The sequence below is a fragment of the Phyllobates terribilis genome, unplaced genomic scaffold, assembly GCF_046119375.1.
Source record: "Phyllobates terribilis strain yellow unplaced genomic scaffold, ASM4611937v1 Scaffold_5__5_contigs__length_657084704, whole genome shotgun sequence".
NCBI classification, from domain to species: Eukaryota; Metazoa; Chordata; class Amphibia; order Anura; family Dendrobatidae; genus Phyllobates; species Phyllobates terribilis.
Window position 1 is genome coordinate 522,758,218 of NW_027362765.1, and position 19,250 is coordinate 522,777,467.

A 19,250-nucleotide genomic window follows, 5' to 3' on the forward strand; every position below is an offset into this window, starting at 1 on the left:
CCCCCTCATCCTGGTATGTATGGCACCCTTCATGCCTCATCCCTGTATGTATGGCCCCCCTCATCCTTGTATGTGTGTCCCCCCTCATCCCTCTTCCTGGTATGTATGGCCCCTCTCATCCCTCTTCCTGGTATGTATGGCACCCTTCATCCCTGTATTTATGGCCCCCTTCATCCTTGTATGCTTGGCACCTTCTGTTCCCCGTCATGCTGTACAAAAAAAAAATAAACAAATATACTCACCTCCTCTCTGCTCCAGCGTTGTGTCATGCATGGGATGGTGAATATTTATGGACTTTAATAGTGGGCACACTGACAGCCGAGTGCAGCAGGAGCTGCTCTGCTATTAGGGAGTGCTATTAGGGAGAATGAATGGTCACTGTTCCCCATGCACGCAGTCCCGGCATGGGGAGCAGTGACTATTCTGGCACAGAGCTGGACACAGTGCTGGAGGAGAGAGAAGGTGCGTATAATTGTTTTTTCTTTTCTGTGTAACAGGATAAGAGGGTGCCAAGCATACCAGGATGAGGGGGGCCATACATACAGGTATGAAGGGTGCCATACATACCAGAAAGAGAGATGAGGGGGGCCATACATACCGGGATGAGGGATAAGGGGGGGGCCATACATACAGGGATGAAGGGTGCCATACTTACCAGAAGCCGCGTGCAGGCACATGGGCGTGGGGAGCAGTGAATATTCATTTTCTTTAGCAGCAGGCAAAGTTTAGGCTGCAACAGGCAGCTGCTGCCTCCTGTACCCCACTCATCCCCTGCTGCCGCTCCCCCGCTGCCCCCCCCCTCCAACCACAGCCACAGCCAAACATATGTTCAGACTATAAGACACCCCCCCCCCAACTTTCCTCCAAAATTTTGAAGGAAAATAGTGCATCTTATAGTCTGAAAAATACGGTATATACTATACAGTTGTAACGTGACAAAAAGAATCCGAGGCACTAGATTTGTAGTCTTCTTTTTAAAAAATAAATAAATAAATCACTTTTATCCCATCCTTTAAAACATAAAGTGCAAAGTTTTGGCCACAGCTTGCCTTTTTCAAGCAAATACAGAAAGGGGATAAAATGCAGATAATGCAAACAGTACCATCTTAGTGAAGTTCACAGTCTGTGTTGCATACATGACTATGTAGGGGAAACAACCCAGGAGATAAAAGCTTGAATCGAACAGCACAAGTCAAAAAAGGACCGACCTACCAGCCCCGGCACACTTCGCTGAGGTAAGACACATTATGTTCCAACTACGTTATCAGGTCATAGACAGTGTTCCCACTCTAAGGAGAGGGGGTGATCCTTTTTTACGACTTAAAAAGGGAAATGTTTTGGATCAAGAAACTGGGAGTTTTAGTCCCTTATGCTATGAGCATATGAACACATTACAAGTTGAATTGACTTTGTGTGACACTAGTCACTACTCACGGACAAATTGTGAGGCAGGATAGTCAATCGTTCCAGGGTCAGATACCAAGAGAGCACGTAGTAAACAAAAGGGAAAAGACAAAGGTGTAGTCAGGTAATGATCCAAGGTCAGAATGCCAGGAAGATAGCGGATTAGAGCAAAGGGGCTAGGCAAAAGGATAGTCATAACGAGGTGCAAGGTCAGGCAGCAATAGATCAACAGAGCATGGGAATACAAGGCAAAGCACAACCGAGCAAATGCTACGATTGGCAGAGATCTGGGGCTGACAGCTAAGTAGCAGAGTAATCATTTTGAACACGGGACACCTGAAGAAAGCTCAGCACCCCCCGGTCTCAGATTGAACAGCTGAGCTGTAAATCAAAATACGGACTGCTCAGCACTCCCTTGCACTAGATTGGATGACTGAGCTGTCACTCACTGAGCAGAGGAATCGTGACAATTTGTGGGAGGCAAACGGAGATGAGCACAGAGCCAAACAAATAGTGCATGGGAATCCTTGTTGCTTGAAGTACTGTACAGTTGTATTCCTGTCTTAACAACATGGATATAATTAATGTAATTATGCCGCCTTTGTTATGCAGCAGAATCCCAGCTATAGAAAATTAAAGCTGCTCCAGCAAGTGGCAGTGATTTTTGTGCTTTTCGGAAAATACAGACAACGTAACTAGAAGAGCACAAATGGAGTCCATCTAAGCAATGTTTGTGTCATTGTGTTCCATCTGAACCTCGTTTTTCAGGAATTCAGACAAAACTCCCCCAGAGTCATGAACGCACTGCATAAGCGCAGTGTGAACAAGGCCTAAGGTTCTGTTAAACTTGGTAAGTCTGTCGAGGGTTTCTGGTATTTTTTAAACAAGAATAGACTTTCTTCCATTAATCTTTCTATCAAAAATACTAGAACCCTTTTAAATCTTAGAGACCCCATTTCATGTCAAAATAGTTTGTCAAGACAAACTGGCATCTAATGGCTCTAGCATACCTATCAAGGCTCTACTTACATTATAAAGCCTAAAAGATGTCTCTTTCTGTTTGCTTTATTTTTTTCATAGATATTTTATTGTTTTACTGATATCTGATAGCATCATGCTGTAAGGGCAGAGACCCAATTCCAGTGATGTGTCACTTACTAAGATACTTGCTGTAGTTTTAATAAAATTACTGTTTAATTTCCTAAAGAGTTAGCAGTTTTCTGAGATCTGTATAATCCCGCCCACACCACTGATTGGCTACTTTTTTTGTGTACACTGTGCATAGGTAGAAAGTAGCCAATCAGTGGTGGGGTGCGGTTATACAGAGCTCATGAATATGGAGGACTACATGGCAGCAGGTTTACTAGTCCTCTAGTGATAATCTTCTACTGTTATACACATAGCTGGAATCAGGGTCTCTTTCTCTATATTATGCTTCTCTCAAATTAGGTGACCGATTCCCATTAATAATGCCAGTCTGTGTTTATATTGTGCCACAGCAATTTAAAATTCAGGCTACATATCCGAACGATATCATACTTTGCATGATAGCAAACTAATAATTCAAATAAGAGGAGTGAGGGCTCTGCTAAAACACAGTTTATAACAAGAGAGGTGACACAAAAGGTAAAAAGTCGTATACACGGATCCAGCCATTTTTTTTATATAAAAAATAGTCTAGTACACTTAAAGGGGTTGTCCACTACTCTGATAAACCCTTCTCAATCACCATGATTCCCCCCAAGTAAAATAATAATGGTTATACTCGCCTCCGTCGTTCCATCTGTGTCGGCACTGGCTCTCCCAGGTCTTGCGTGACATTGTGATGTCATGTGATCCCTGCGGCCAATCAGTGGCTGATTCACTGTCCACTACTCCGGACGAATCATACTGTACATCTAGAGGAAGTGAGAAAGCAGCTGCAGTCCTCGCTTCCTTCAGATGTCAATTACATCCAAAGGAGGGGACAGTGAAGCTGCTATGTTAAGCGGAGGCCAGTGCCAACATCGCTGGAACGGCGCCCGCATGGGGGTGAGTATAACCCTTATTATTTTACTTGGGGGAAATATGGTGATAGAAAAGTGGTTGTGCGAAAAGTGAAGAACCCCTTTAATGCTTTATGTGTAGTTACCTAGTTCATCATGAATTGATATTTTCTAAAACTTTATTACTATTAAAAAAAAAAAAAAAAAAGAAATTGCAGAACGAAACACATTTTCAGTACTGACATGTTATCTGCTGCCAACGAGAGGAAAATATATTACAGACCATAAATTTTGTGATGGTCCAAGCCTTAGTGTTAACATATTGAGTCATTTGCACTAAATAGCTACAGTGCTGCTGGCAAGGTTAATAGTGTGATGGAAGGCCAAAGGCTGTCTGCCACCACGTATAGCTTGAGTTAACAATAAATGCTCAGTACTATTAACTATGGGTTATAATAATTTGAAAGCGTAATGTCACAGAGTGCAAGGTGAGGCGATGAACAGACAAGGAGCTCTTTCTAGTATTCATTTTGTTACATTATATAAGCTAACATTCCTACCATTTACATTAAAAGGGTATCCCCATCTCAGACATGTATGGCATATTCACGTGATGTTTTTCCTATAGATGCCGGTCCCTCCTACCTACACATGCTTTCAGAACAAGGCTCCTGTAAGGCATCGGCGTTTCCGCCAGTGAATTAGCGAGGCAGTGACCCAGATAAGTTCAACATAAAGTCTTTATTTGCCAACTTTATAAAATACACTCAAACATTTTTCATCTAGTTTGCAGCCGGAATGTCCGTGTACACTTCGGGGCCGTGGGCGCCTGCACTACCATAGGAATGTCAGGTGCGGTAATGGCTTTGCCCAAGTCTCTGGCACCTGCACCACCGTAGGTATCTCTGGTGCATAATTGCTTTCCCCACGTCTCGGGCTCTGGTCTGTGTTCAACCTCACACAACCCGGCACACACACAGAGCCTCCAGCTCTGCTGCACATGCAGCCAACACTGACACATCCAGCCCTTACCTGCATGTTTAAATGTGAATCGTGGCCATGGGCCACTTGCAAAGCCGGACTGGAGTGAAAGATCTGTCCCACTACCTTTCTACAGATCTTTCCAAAAATATAAGCTCATATAGCAGGTTTTCCTAAATCTGACTTGGTCAAATAACTTGACTCAATCCACACTTACTTTTATTTTGTGTTGTAACCACAGTTCTAACGGGTTCAGTATGTTTCCAGACACCTACTTGGGGACATGTAGCGACCCTCATATATGGCTCCCATCACTGTCTCACAGCCCCACATCATCGGTGATCGTGAATTTGCTTATGTGGTAGATGTGAAATCTGCTTGACATCCATCCATCTAAAAATTGTGCCATATCCTGTGGATGTGCCATAAATGTCCGAGATGAGAACGCCTCTTTGAAGCATTAACCATTACACTGTTTAAGCAAAATGGTGAATTCAGCAACAGTCTCGTACAAGCATTAACTATATCAGCAAATTAGAGAGTTTGCATCATAAGCCTGTTAGAACCCTCCTGTTAGTTATTTTTCTATTTTGTTGGTCACATGACTTTCTGCCTATATAATCCAGCTCCGCCCTTCTGGCCTTGCTGGACTTCAGTGTTACATTTACTCTTAAGCTAGCCAGGTGCCTTGTACCTAACTCTGTAGTTTGCTTGGTCTTTGGACCACTAGTACTTTTTGTTTGTTTGTCTTTGCTCTGCTACAATTTCTGCTAGGAGGTGTCCAACTATATCCCAGTCCTTAGTTCTTGTAGGGACCCCTCCCTTATATCTATAGGTCTGCGTTCAGACTAGCCGAGGACTTAGTCTGGTCTGTTCACAAGGAACAGGTCCCCCGCTGCATCGTAGGGAATCAGTTTAGTCCTATTTTAGGGACAGTTTTCCTATCTTTCCTTAGTGCTTGTAGCAGTTCATAACAAAGCCAGCCAGCCAATTCGATTACCTAAATTCATTTCTTATGAATTACACTTAAAAAGGTTGCCCCAAAATATAGTTAGTCCACCGTTCCTGGCCCTGACTTTCTGATATGCTAAAGGGCAGTGCGCTCCTGCAGATTGACAGCTCAGACTGGCTGTATAGTCGTTTGACTGCTCCGAACTGTGCTCTCTCACAAGTTTCTAGCATAGACAGTTTTTCCTCCGCAACATAAGAGACCCGCAGGGGCTCTGAGGCTGGTCGAATCCAGCGATAAGGCATAGAGCCTGCTTACATCGTGCCCTCCTTGCCTGATTAACTGCTGCCTCTGGGACTGTTATGTGGCCAGTAAAATAGGCCTACACTATCAAACTATATCAACAAATAAAATACCTTCATTATTGTGAATAGAGAAGATTTTTATGAGAGGTATAATCAAAGTTTATTATTTTTGCAAGTACTTTGCAATTATATCCATTTTATGAACTTGAGACAACCCCGCTAATTTATTACGAGTGCCTCTTTATTGTCTTGATGGGCCACCATTTGCCCATACCAATATATAGTAATATATTGTGTAGTCTACAGGCATTGGTGCCCTGTAGTCTTCTGTTTGAAAACTTAAAAGGGGTTATCCCAACGGGACCTGCCATTAGTTAATCTCCTAGGGTAGAGGTGGAAGGAGAGTGTATTTTTCAACCGACTATATATAAGTATGTAATACATGTCTGTGTCATGTCCACCAGAAGCCTCTCTTGGTAGCTTCTCTCTGATGCCTAGCCCACACACCGGGCACTATCTCACTTCTATGGGTGCTATGTGGGGCTCATACTGTATATAGAGGCTATGTTGGGCTAATACTGTATATAAGAGGCTCTGTGGGACTCATGCTGTATATAAGAGGCTATGTGGGGCACATTCTGTATATAAGAGCCTTTGTGGGACTCATACTGTATATAAGAGGCTATATGGGGCTCATACTGTACAAAGGGGGCTATGTGGGGCTTATACTGTATATAAAAGGCTACTTGGGGCACATGCTGTATATCGGGCTATGTGGAGCACATGCTGTATATAGGGAGCTACGTTGGGCACATGCTGTATATCGGAGGCTACATGGGGCACATGCTGTATATCGGAGGCTACATGGGGCACATGCTGTAAATCAGAGGCTACCTGGGGCACATGCTGTATAGCAGAGGCTACATGGGGCACATGCTGTAAATCAGAGGCTACATGGGGCACATGCTGTATATCGAAGGCTACATGGGGCATGTGCTGTAAATCAGAGGCTACCAGGGGCACATGCTGTATAGCAGAGGCTACATGGGGCACATGCTGTAAATCAGAGGCTACGTGGGGCACATGCTGTAAATCAGAGGCTACGTGGGGCACATGCTGTATATCGGAGGCTACGTGGGGTACATGCTGTACATGGGAGGAGCTATGCTCGCTCCCAGATTGTATTTAGACTGGGATGTGTGCGTTCCTACCCCATTTTGGAGTGTGTTTTCCTTTGTATTAATTTCACTAGTCATAAAGGGCACGAAATTGTGATATTGGGACTACCTTGATTACAATTTCCATATTGGTACACATTATCTGGTGACTCAGAGGTCCCGTTACAGACTAAAAGTAGCCAGTTTTTGCTTTTCTTTTATTCCCACTGCTTCCCTGAGTATTCCACATTTTTTTTCTTAATATCTGCCATACAGTTTTAGATGTATGCATATTTTTATTTAATAGTAATTTTTATGGTCTTTAACAAGGGGGTGTGGCTCCCGGGGTAATTAAGTAGAGCAACCAAAAGACACGTCCTAGGGAGTCATGTCAGCCACACACACCCCCTTGCTAAAGCCCATACAAATTAGCACTAAATAAAAGGCCCAAATCTCTGGAACTGTTTGGTGGATTTAAAAAAAAAGAAATAGAAAGAAAAAAAATGCTCAGGGGATCAGAGGTAATAAAATCTGACCACTTTTGACATGGTGACAAGTCTCCTTAAGCAAAGACAGACAATCATTTCATCAAATGGTTGACAATGACTGCAACTCACTGTTCTCAATTACATATATACAATTTCTTAGTTACTGTCTTTTATTACTCTGAGGAACTCAAAATTGTTCTCTCACAATTACCGTAGCGCTGTGTGAATCACGCAAACAGATTGCTTTTCAGCCACCTCTTGACTTCATCAAATATGCTTTCAAACCGTACCGTTAATGATGCCCTACTTATTAGCACGCTTGCTGGAATTGCTCCAAGAATTCTTTATTTCCTGAACAATAGCTAGATAATATGGTAATACCAGTTGATTTTCTACTTTATAAGCTGTACTCTTTCTTCCCCTCCCCCACTCTTTGCTTCCTCGGGAGATTATCTGATCGGTGGCTCATCTAATATTCATAAGAGGATTGTTCTTTTTGTGGTGGCCTAAGCCGGTCATACACTTTAAACTTGACCATTGTGTATAGGGGCAACCATAAAAAGGAATTAGACTCTGATATGACTGGGGAGATACATTATTTCTACTATATGCCATTAAAGTGATGTAATAGAATAATCAGATTATTATTGGTTTATGATCAGACTTCTTGGACCCCCATCGATCCGGACAATGATGCAGCTCTGATTTAGCACTTTGCCTCTTTTCATGTGTTCTCTGCACTCCGGTGCTTCCAGCCACCTAACTTTGCAGGGAAATGCATCCAGCCCCATGCAGTTGAATAGGGCTTTGCTGCAGTTCTCTGCAAAATGGGTGGCCGGGGACAATTGTTTAGAGGAAAACAATGAAGGAGCCATGCCGCTGAAGATGCAGCAAGAGAAAACTGAAATCTCTGCTCTCCATGAATTTTGGCTTAGTGCATCGAGCATTCATGTAGAAATGGGTAGCATGCCCATATTTATGGAAAGCTAAAAACGGCCCACAATACACACTGAGACATTATGCCACGCTATGGTGGTATTGTTGGTAACTGCTACATCTGTGTATAAGCTCTGTGCCCCTTTTATAATTCCATATGGATGATAAATTGATGGCATTTTCTGTAGATGGGAAACTCCTGTAATTGACTCTTATGGCCACTGGTTATCCTAATGGACCTTTTACTCAATGCTTGTTACCATTAGTTATCTTAATGGACCCTTAACTCTGTTTTTATGGTCACTGGTTATCCTAATGTACCCTTTACTCTGTGCTTATAGCCACTGGTTATCCTAATGGGCCCTTTACTCGGGGCTTATAGCCACTGGTCATCTTAGTGGGCCCTTTATTCAGTGCTTATTGCTATTGGTTTTCCTAATGGACTCAATACTCAGGGCTTATGGCCACTGGTTATCCTAATGGACCCTTTACTTGCGGATTATGGCTACCGGTTATCTTAATTGACCATTAACTCGGTGCTTATAGCCACTGGTTATCCTAATGGACCCTTTACTTGGTGCTTATAGCCACTGGTTATTGTAAAGGGCCACTCCTAAACTTACTGCAGAATGAAGTATTGGTTCACTCCATGTGTTGTGACTGCGTAAATGTTGTTCAGTTTTAACCATAATGCAAGATCTACATGTCCTTATACGTCTATAATATATTGTTGTATTATATGGAGATGTCACGGTCTGGGCTAGGCTTTCATCAAGACGAGAATTTTCTTTGATACTGTGTGTATAAATGGTGGCATCATTTCTTTTAAATATATTTCAGTTTAAAAAAACAATTTCTCAGCCATGCTTAATGCACTTTAACCAGATTTTGAAGTGCACTGGCCCTTTACTCATTGTCTAACAAGGAATTGTTTCTCTTATTCTGGCTTTTTCAGGGACTGCGGTGCATTGGAGATTGAAGCCATGCTTTACTCTCTGCTCAGCATTTGTTAAGAAAGTGGATTTCAGAAGATGTATAAAATCTGTCCCTCTCTCACGCAGGTTGCAGCTTGTAGCGGATCGCTTCATGCAGAGATTTGTGGGCTCAGGGCTGATGCTAAAAGACTGGGACAGAGTAAAACTTCACGCTACGGTTATGAACACACTGTTCCGACGAGATCCCTTAGGCAAGTGTTTATGTCTTACTGATCATGATGTGAAGGCGCGAATATGCGTACTGCTCATTTCATTACTCTTCTCTAGGCTCGCCTTTCAGATTTGCTTGTCTTCAGTTTTGTTATATACAGAAAGGAGAAGAAAAGTAACAGACAAGTGCATCCAATATGCAGTGATATTCCCTGACAATGAAAGCAATGCTCAGTGCCACAATAGCAGAGAGGACAGCGGCTTGATGTGTGACTGAACAGGCTTTTATCTTGGCTCAGATGTTCTCAATCCTGGAAACTTTTCTACACGTTTTTCTCATTTAGTGGCCGCAGAATAAGCATGATGGAGGCTTTGATGCTTCTGTTCTGTAACATAATGCAGTTTATTAAGAGGCTGCTAGACTGGCTCTGCTTGTAGTTATTTCAGCTATAATAGAGATCAGAGACTCAGAGATAACAGCTTTTTATTTCCCATTATTTATATATTCTGTATCATTGCGTGTAGATTATAATCACATCATGTAGCTATCAGGAACGGGGTCAAGTCCGCAAACGCATTTAGCTTGGCAGTAACATCCATCCACAGGCATCTAAAGGCCCATTTACATGGGCCGATAATCAGCAAATGAGCTTTCATAAGGACGCTGTTTCCCGATCATCAGCCCGTGTAAACTGGCAGCCGATCAGCCAACAAACAAGCAAAACACTTGTTTGTCAGTGGATTGGATCGTTTATGCGGGTCCATAAATTATTATTGACAGCACATCAACCAGTATAAACCCAGATGTACTGCCAATAATATGCACGATGTATGGGGACAGGGCAATCTTTTTCATGATCTTTCTGTCCCCATACAGTTTTGTCAGCCCGTATGAATGGCGCCATAAACAAGCACCAATTAACTCAGTCTGCAAAGACTGCTTTGTCCATTGCTTTTATATTGATGACCTATCATTACATAGGTAATCATTATATGTTCGTTGGCTGTATCCAGCACCCCCACTGATCAGCTGTTATCACCTCCAACGTCAGCCGAGTGTAAACAGCGTGCGGAGCGAACCCCGCAGCTCCATGCACGGATTAGTGGCTACTCCAGGGTACTGCAGACCAACTCCTATTCTTTTCAATAGAAGATGATCTGCAGTACCTGGAAGCGGTCAGTGTATGGCGCTGTACTGGCCTGCTCTGTACACTATTTATGTCCAGCCACCAGCGGAGATCATACCAGCTGATTGATGGGGGTGCCAGATGATGCAAGCTGCCTGAGCATAGGTCAGCTATATAAAAGTACTGGAAAACACTTGAATGGGCCCATTTACATCACATTTTGTATGTCTGTTGGAGTTGGATGCTTGTGATGGCCATACAGTGCCATCTGTCCCCTATGTAATAATAATCATCCATTAAAGGGGTTGTCCCACAAACAAAGTACATTTTAGGTCATAGAATAAAAATAACTTCAACAATTGAATGTGTTAAAAAAAAGTTCCTGTGTTGAGATAATCTTATAAATGTGCCCCTGCTGTGTACCGTGTAATGGCTGTGTCTGACCGTGCAGGAACATGGTCTGATCATACCACATCTCCTGGGCAGGGGAGGAAGGAAAAGAGGATACAGACAGGACAGCAGGGGATCACAGCTGCTTTCTGTAAGGAAAAACATTTCCCTGCCTGTTTAAAAACTTGTTTTTCTTCACATAAAGAATCAGCTGTGATCCCATGTGATCGCATGCTGTCCTGTCTGTATTCTCTTTTGCTTTCTCCCCTGCCCAGAATCTGTGTTATATCCAACATGTTCCTGTACGGTCAGACACAGCCATTACACATTGGCGCATTTATAAGATTATTTTGGGACAGGAACATATTTTTTTTAACATATTCAATTGTGGAAATTATTTATATTCTAAGATCTATTAATTAAAATGCACTCTATTTTTGGCACAACCCCTTTAATGGGTGGCCTTATAGTTTATGATTATCTGATGCCACTATTAGATATCTGGTATTGCCTCTATTTAGCATATACATCAGGAACTGGTCCCAGTATCCTCAATTCCCTAGAACTTGGAAATGACTCAATACAGAAGCCTGATAGAAGAGATAAACCATAGGTCACCTCTGCCTGATAGTATTGTCTAGTGCAGTGAAGAACATTGGGGCATTATAGGAGGCCTGTGTCTGGTACATGTCACAATGCTTTTTCTGCAATTTTTCTGTGAACACTGCATTACGGCTGCTATCATTGTACTGGTAGGCTAAGTGCCCACGATGCAGAAATGCTGGAGCGTTTCTGCATCTCCCTGGCAGGAAAAACGCACATGGATTTTACATGCGTTTTTTCTGCCAGGTAGAAGCGTTTGTGAAGCATTTTGAACATGCAATTTCGCATGCTTGTTGTCAAGCGCTTTTCCAAGCGATTTTAGCATCACTTTTAAAAGTGCTTGACAACTTGGTCACACTATATAAATCCATGCAACCGTCATGGATTTATGTTATGTGACCAAGTTACGATGCTGCAAATGCAGCATCAATAGTAAAAAAAGAATAAAAATGGTTAAAAATAAAAAAAACATTATATTCACCTTCCGATGGCCCCCGGTCTCCTTCTCCGGTGCGTCCGGTGTCTTCAGCAGTCGCGGTGGTGTAAAAGGACCTTCCATGTAACTGTAAAACAAACTTCCAGGACAAGAGCTTGTTCAGAGTCCAGCACCAGACACTAGGGGTCCGGTACGAACTCCGAACTTCAGAGTTTGGGTTTGCTCATCTCTATTTGTCATGAAATACTTACGGGCACTATAGAGAAATATATGTGCTGGGTGACACAAGCAGTAGACATGTAGAGGCTTATACATGGAGTCTGGAGTGAGCGCGCGATTTGGGGAAATTCAGGGGTGTCTCTAGGCCTGAGATTAGCGGCAGGGTTGGTTCTGCAGGTGTGGCAGGTAATTAATTTTAGGAAGCATCTGAAAAATGTGGTCTTTCACATACTTCCAACTTCAAAGCACATGGCTACTATATAAAGCTAGTTATCCGACTACCCTTGATCCTAGAGTAAGTACGTTAGACAGCCGTATATGTGTTACTCTGAAATACCTCAGCATTTTAGAGAAGACATACTTTGCAAATTTGTGTGGGAAACATGCAACTAGAATGACACTTTGCTTCACTACCCTAAACTAACAGGTCTCTCTCTATACATACATTTCCGGAAGAACCTGTCAGTCTAGGGGAGGGGGCAGGAAGAAGCCGGTTGGGACCTGCCTCGTGGACTAGTCATCGAGACACATGCTCCCCAGACAGCTTTTCAAAATGAAACATGTGCTTTGGGCAGCATGAATGTCCTGTCAGGTGTTCCCTTTAATGTATACTGCCAGCTGCATACCGTATCAGGGGCAGTCATACAGGTGGTTCAGATACTTCAGCTGTCCAGAGACCCTTTTAGAGATCAATACAAAGAAGGAGCCCTTTGCTCAAAATAATTTACTCCCACAATTCTGCTGTTGAGGGAGGTGTGAAAATGTAATACTTCCTTCCCTGAGATCTGCTGAGTGATAGGTTTTCATCACACACCTTAATGTTTCTGTACGGGACGCTCTGTTTTCCTTTCCCCATTGTGTCACCTTATTCAAAGTATAGGATGCAATATACTAAATTTCTGGAAGATCATTTACATTAGAAACTTAATATTTAAAGCATATATGTCCTTTGCACAAAACCTGTAGAAAGCATTGCTGCTCTCATCCTTCACAAGAGAAAAGAGCTGTCAATGTACATGCCAGCCTAATATGTGCAGGAACTGTCCTGAATCTCATGCATTGTAATTTGCAAGCCACTTTTTTTTTGAGTAGGTGGTTCCTCTCAATGAGTACTCTGACCGATCTCTAGATGCTGCTACGTCCTTTCCCTCATTTTCCTACATGCTTAATACCTGCAGTTGTCCAGTGTCTTGGTTGTCCTAAATGTAATCCCAGCTCTTTTATACCTCTATGCATTTTGTCAGACAGAAGAGCAGGAGCAGAGAGACAATCACCCTTCCCCACTTTCTGGAGTCGGTCTCGGCATCTCATCTCCTAGAGACTGATTACACTTAACAACAGGCAGCGGATTGTACCTTGTAGTGCATTTTCAAGGGTAACAGGCAAAACACAATTATAATTTTTGATCAGTTGCTTTGCAGGTTGCCTATTTATTACATTATTAATCAAATGAGATCAAGTTTTCGGAAAGTTCAGTGGCCATTTACAGAGGTCTCTTAGATGCCAGAGAAATCAAATTGTGCTTGATGCATTTTATATAGATTTGTGTCATGTTCTATATATATAACGCCCTGTACTTGTGAGAACACATGCATGTTTGCTGTGCCGTAGGAAGGTGTGATGTGCTGGTAATAAGCTCTATGGTGTTTATCTGCCTCTTAGGTCATTATGAAACAATGGCTAATAAGAGTGCGTCTACAAGAATCTCAGGGCTGCGTGATTCGCATGAAAATCAGAGCTGCCGCCAGTGAAATAATGGCTTTGTTGCAGCTGAAACAAAGAAGGCATTCTGCGAGCTAGCAGTGCTGCAATGTATTCCTTGTCACCTGCCGCCATTACTATAATAGGGCCGTATTGTATTGTGTCTGTAAGTGTTTAGGATGGATTCCTAGATGCAGGGTGTGCGCTGTAGAGGTACACGAACGCTCAGCTAATTAACAAGTCCTTTATTACTGTATGTGCAGGTAATGCCCTCTCTTTAGTTAAAAAAAACAAACTTCAACCTCTCTACCCTCATTATATGAATCTTTAGCTCCAGCCTCCACAATCACCTGTATAAGCGGATTCTTTTCTCTGTATTAGTATTATTTAATGCTATATAAATGCTTTTCTATTTTACAGCTGAGGACAGAAGCACCACGTTCTCTGGAAAGCCTGGCCAAAGGGAAAGGGAGTCATTTGATGCCAGAAACGTTCTGAAGGTCAGTGGAAAATGGGTATCATTAAAAGGTAAAAAAAAAAATTCCAAGCTGGACAGTTTTAAAAAGGTTTTCCCGTTTTATGTAAATAATGTTTTGCTACTTTCTAATATTCTCTGTATTTAAAAGGAATTTGTCAGCAGGTTTTTGCTATGTAATCTGAAGACAGCAGGAGATAGCGGCTGAAACACAGAATTCAGGGATGTATGACTTGTCAAAGTACATGCTGTTGTTTACTAACTGTGAAGGATTTATTACTAAGAGATTAACATTGCCGGACTAGTCCGGCAACTAACCAGATCACTGTCTATGCACAATGTACACAGAGAGCCTGGTGTGGGCGGGGTTAGCTGTTGTGTGGGCGGGGTTAGCTTCCTCAGCTCTGCTTCATTCTAAATCTAAAAGCTCTGATTGTGTCAGAACAGCTGCACCCAATAATCTAAGTGACACATCGTTGGATTCAACTTCTCTTTGCCTACATCATGCTGCTCTCAGATGAGATATCAAAAAACTGCTGACAGATTCCCTTTAAGTTCCTTATTTTGAGATCTCTGCTTGCTGTCAGTATATGTAAACTGAAAATGCAAAGGCTGAAACAAGTGCAGGGAAGGAGCTTTGATCACGAGAACTTTCAGCCTCCGGTTATAAATTGGCATGTTTCCACTTACTGGCCAAGATGCAGGGATCCTGAAAATGGTGACAAGTTAAAACGGGAAGTACATTTGGAAGCTGCAGAAAAGCTCTATTCATCACTTCATATCGTCAGTGATGACATTCTTGATGGACTCCAGTGATGATAGTGATTAGACCACATAGAAATTTATGAATATCACAGTTTACTTAGGTCACATGATTCATTCCTTTCGAAAACCGCACGATTATTTCATTATTCTGTGTTCCTCTCAATTGACAACTGCGCAGAGAAAGCCTTTATGCAGTTGTTGTCAGCCTGTATTTGCAGATTTGGAAATATGCACTGTGATGGAGATACCATTGTATAAAATGATTTTTAGATATATGACCTGTGTTAAACCATTGAACACATGTTGCCTACTTACTGCATGTAACATAAATGTATATCATGGGGAGAAGTCATGAGACTAGCGCTTGTGGAAAAATATTGTGACATTTTCTCACCGACTCTGAGGCTATGTGCCCACGATGCAGAAATGCTGCATATTTTTTACGCTTCTCCCTGTCAGGAAAAACACATGCGTTTTTCCCGCCAGGTAGAAGCGTTTTGTCAAGCGTTCTTCACATGCATTTCTGCATGCGGGTTATCAAGCGCTTTTCCAAGCGATTTTAGCATCACATGGAAAGTGCTTGACAACTTGTTCACACTATATAAATCCATGCAACCGGCATGGATTTATAGAGTGTGACCAAGTTAGTTAAAAAAAGAATAAGAATGGTAAAAAATAAAAAATAAAGATTATACTTACCTTACGATGTCCTCCCTGTGTTTTCTCCGTCCAGTGTCTTGGGCGGCTCGCGGTGGTGTGACGGACCTGCGGTGACGTCATTGAGTCATGTGTCATGTCAGGTCCTCACACCACCGCAAGCTGTACAAGAGACCGGGCGCATCGCTGTTGAGGCCGGGGGACATCGAAAGGTAAGTATAATCTTTATTTTTTCTTTTAAATTCTTTTTTTTACAGTTTCTATGGTACCCAAGTCTGGATGAGAGTCTCTTCTTCTCCAGACCTGGGTACCATCCGCACATTGAACCACATGATATCTGCATGTGCACATGCAGTCATGCGGATATCAAGCGTTTCAATGCAAGTCAATGGCGGCGATTACGCTGCGTGTCCGCAAAATTAATGGACATGCTGCGTATTTTTCCGCAATGATAATTCGCAGCGTAAATTTCTGTGCAGAGCAGATGCGGATTATCTTTGGGGACCATGGGGCATGTATTACCAAGCTTTTTTTAAGCGTTTTCGCTGCGGAAATTCCTCGGCAAAAACACTTGAAAAACGCATAGTGGGCACGCAGCCTCAGTGGGGCATAGCCAGAGGGGCCACCTATTTTGCAATCTTGATTAAAGTTTTCCCAAAAGTTCCTTGTGGCTGAAGATCCACATTTATGCACACTGACCAAAATAATTCCCCTCCATCAGTAAACTGTGAAAGATGCTATAAAGGGATTACAAAATATAATTTGCCCTCTTTCACCTGGGCTTTATTTACTGCACATCAATTGTTGCATTGAATGGTTTCTAACCTTTAATTGACCTTTAATTAAATGTAACAATAGAAAAGTATAAGTTGGAGACATGTAAAACAGCTCTGGACATACTAAAAACCATCACTGATGTGACCAGTGTGCTTGGAGGGTTTGCTCAGACCCAGATTTACCGCTTTGGTTTTTTCCACCACTCTGCTCAAAAGTTAAAATTTTGCACCAATTTTACATGTAGAATAAACAATGTATATTAACAAATCCTTCATGCATGGACATGGTCTAATAAAAGTAAATGTTGATTTACCACTCAGCACTCTTTCCTATTCCTTTAGGGACTAAAGGTTAAATTATTGTACAAGATTATCATGAACGTGCACTCCTAGGAGCGCTCGTTTCACGAGCATCGTACAGTTTAAACAGGCAGCTGATCACCCAACGAGCCAGCAAAATGCTCATTCATTAGGAGAAATGATATTTTGATTTGCAGAACACATTGTCTTGAGTGAACGGGGCTACGTGTGCTGAACAAGCATGTTGACGGTCAGCAGTCGTTTAACACTGTGTATAGAGCAGGGATTCAATGAGCGAAAAGTAAGTTACCTTGGAAAGTGGGGAAAATCTCAGTCTGTGACTAGGGACATTCATCTGAAGTTTTTTAGTATCTCTGGCTATTGTTAGTCACTAAAGCCAGCCGATCTCTCTACTCGGCCGAGTGTGCAAGTATTTTGAAAGTGGAGTAAGCCACTACCAGAACCTCTAGCAGCTTACTTCTGTAATCTGGGAGTTGGACTGGTGTGACTTTGCCTAGTGAAGGCCCCTTCATGTTGCTGACTTCATGGTCTCTTGACCATTCACCGGCTATCATTTCATCCAAAACAAAAGGAGGACTTGTTGCTGAACAGGATGGACCTCCATTCCAGTCTCCGTTACCCTCTTACTCTGCACCATGATAGTCGTTAAGAGCAATGGCGTTAGTTCATGAAGAGGCATTCTCAAGGGAACATCTCAATATTCTTAATCACAAGACATTGGTGAGGACTGGAATAATACACAGTAACTAAACTCCTCTAGTCTTCATTCCAAAGACACTATCAGCTCGGCATTACATTGATACATTGGTTGTGAAACCAGTAGTATGGCCATTTCTCCAAAGAGTCCCAGGAGCTATATTTCAATATGTCAACTCCAAACAACATGTTATTTTTGCTACTTTGGCCAAAAGTGCTACAGTGGCCTGCAGCATCTTCGGACTTGCTTCCCATCGAGCACATCCGGGATGTCATAGGTCAGCAATTGAAAAAGAAGCTGCCAGCATCGGATCATGATGATTTGTAGCCAAGGTTCATTAAGGAGAACATTCCTCAGACAACCATTAATACACGCCTTGGCTGCTATCAATGAGGTTAAGGGGAATTCTGTATGTGGCGCTCATACTCAATACTGAATCAATGGAGATGTTTTTGAAAATTTTGTTTTGATTTTTATAATTTGCATATCAGTAACATTTCTATTGATCCTGTGATTTCCATAATTCCATGACTTTCCGCTCTAGGTGTTGCAATTTCAATGTTGAGTGTAAATGGTATCAGTGGTGGTCACAGTGGTCGGACCACAACCAATCATACACTTAATACTAAATCTCTAGACCCTGAGCCCTATTAGCGATTTGTATTTAGGCTCCTTGCCTTTGCGGTAGCGACTCTGTAAAACAACACCATGTTTTTTCATCCTTCGTGTATTATATTTACTTCTTTTCTAATGCAAGAGCCTCACAAAGGCTCCCGCCATTATTCACAGTCTAGCGGTATTATTCTCAAGAGAATTGATTCAAATATCACCATTTTAGTGCCTTTGATACATTTGTGTTCTGCTAGTACCTACTATTTTCTGACACTTCCAGTTAGATCATTTTCTTTGGAAATGTGTCTTCAGGGATTGTGTGCTGTAACTTATCGCCATTCTTTGGATCTCCTAGTGCTTAGCGGCGAGCTTGGCATGTATGGTAAAATTAAAGTGTTCTTTGTAGTAAAGTAGAACAGTGAATGTTGTGGTCATTAAGAGCACACTGCTTTAATTTGTTTTTATTATTTATTGGAAAGGGACTTTATTTTTTTCAGAAAGATTTCATCTATTTTTTCTCATATGAAATCTGAGACTGTGACTCGACTTGTTAAGTCGTGTTCACAAAATAAATTCTGCTCATTATTGTTAGCTGTGGTGCTGTTTTCCGTGCCACATTATTTGTTTTGTGTGCAAACGCTACAAGATGAAATTTAGTGTCCATAGTCGCCGCAGCGGGAGAAGATTTGTTGATGTTGAAACTTTTAACTGTTTTCCAGTAGAAACGAAGAATTCTGTAGCTCATTGATACACACAATCTACTGAACATACATGACCAATGTTACCACTGCCATCATTGATTCATCAGATTAGTAATTCTTGATCATTGATTTTACATAGATGTTCATAAAAGGAGCAAAAGGTACAAGCAAGGGCAACAAAACTAGTAGAGTGCATGGAGTATCTTAGCTATATGGAAAGTTAAAGAAGCACTCCTCCCTTCAAAGTTTTTATCCTCTTAATATATTGCAGTCATCATATTATATGGCACTGTATACTTACAATTGCTCATTTTGCCTTTCTACCCAGCTAATTCTTCTCTTTTCTATGCTTTATGTAGAAGCAGGAAGTTTCTTCTCCTTGCAGAAATCATTCTTTTTTAACTCTGGACCCAACTGCCT

At 41.9% G+C, this 19,250-nt stretch overlaps 1 protein-coding gene across 5 annotated transcripts in view; it reads left to right on the plus strand.

Annotated features, from left to right (window-relative positions):
- Positions 1–19,250, plus strand: part of ASCC1 (activating signal cointegrator 1 complex subunit 1) — a 419,091-nt gene that overhangs the window by 192,201 nt on the left and 207,640 nt on the right. For 4 of the 5 annotated variants that reach the window (XM_073685719.1, XM_073685717.1, XM_073685721.1 and 1 more), the window contains exons 8-9: positions 9,267–9,391; positions 14,247–14,326. In XM_073685719.1, the coding sequence (XP_073541820.1) occupies positions 9,267–9,391; positions 14,247–14,326 (205 nt within the window). Of the gene's footprint in view, positions 1–9,266; positions 9,392–14,246; positions 14,355–19,250 lie in introns of all 5 variants that reach the window. The other variant, XM_073685720.1, reaches the window with a different exon arrangement.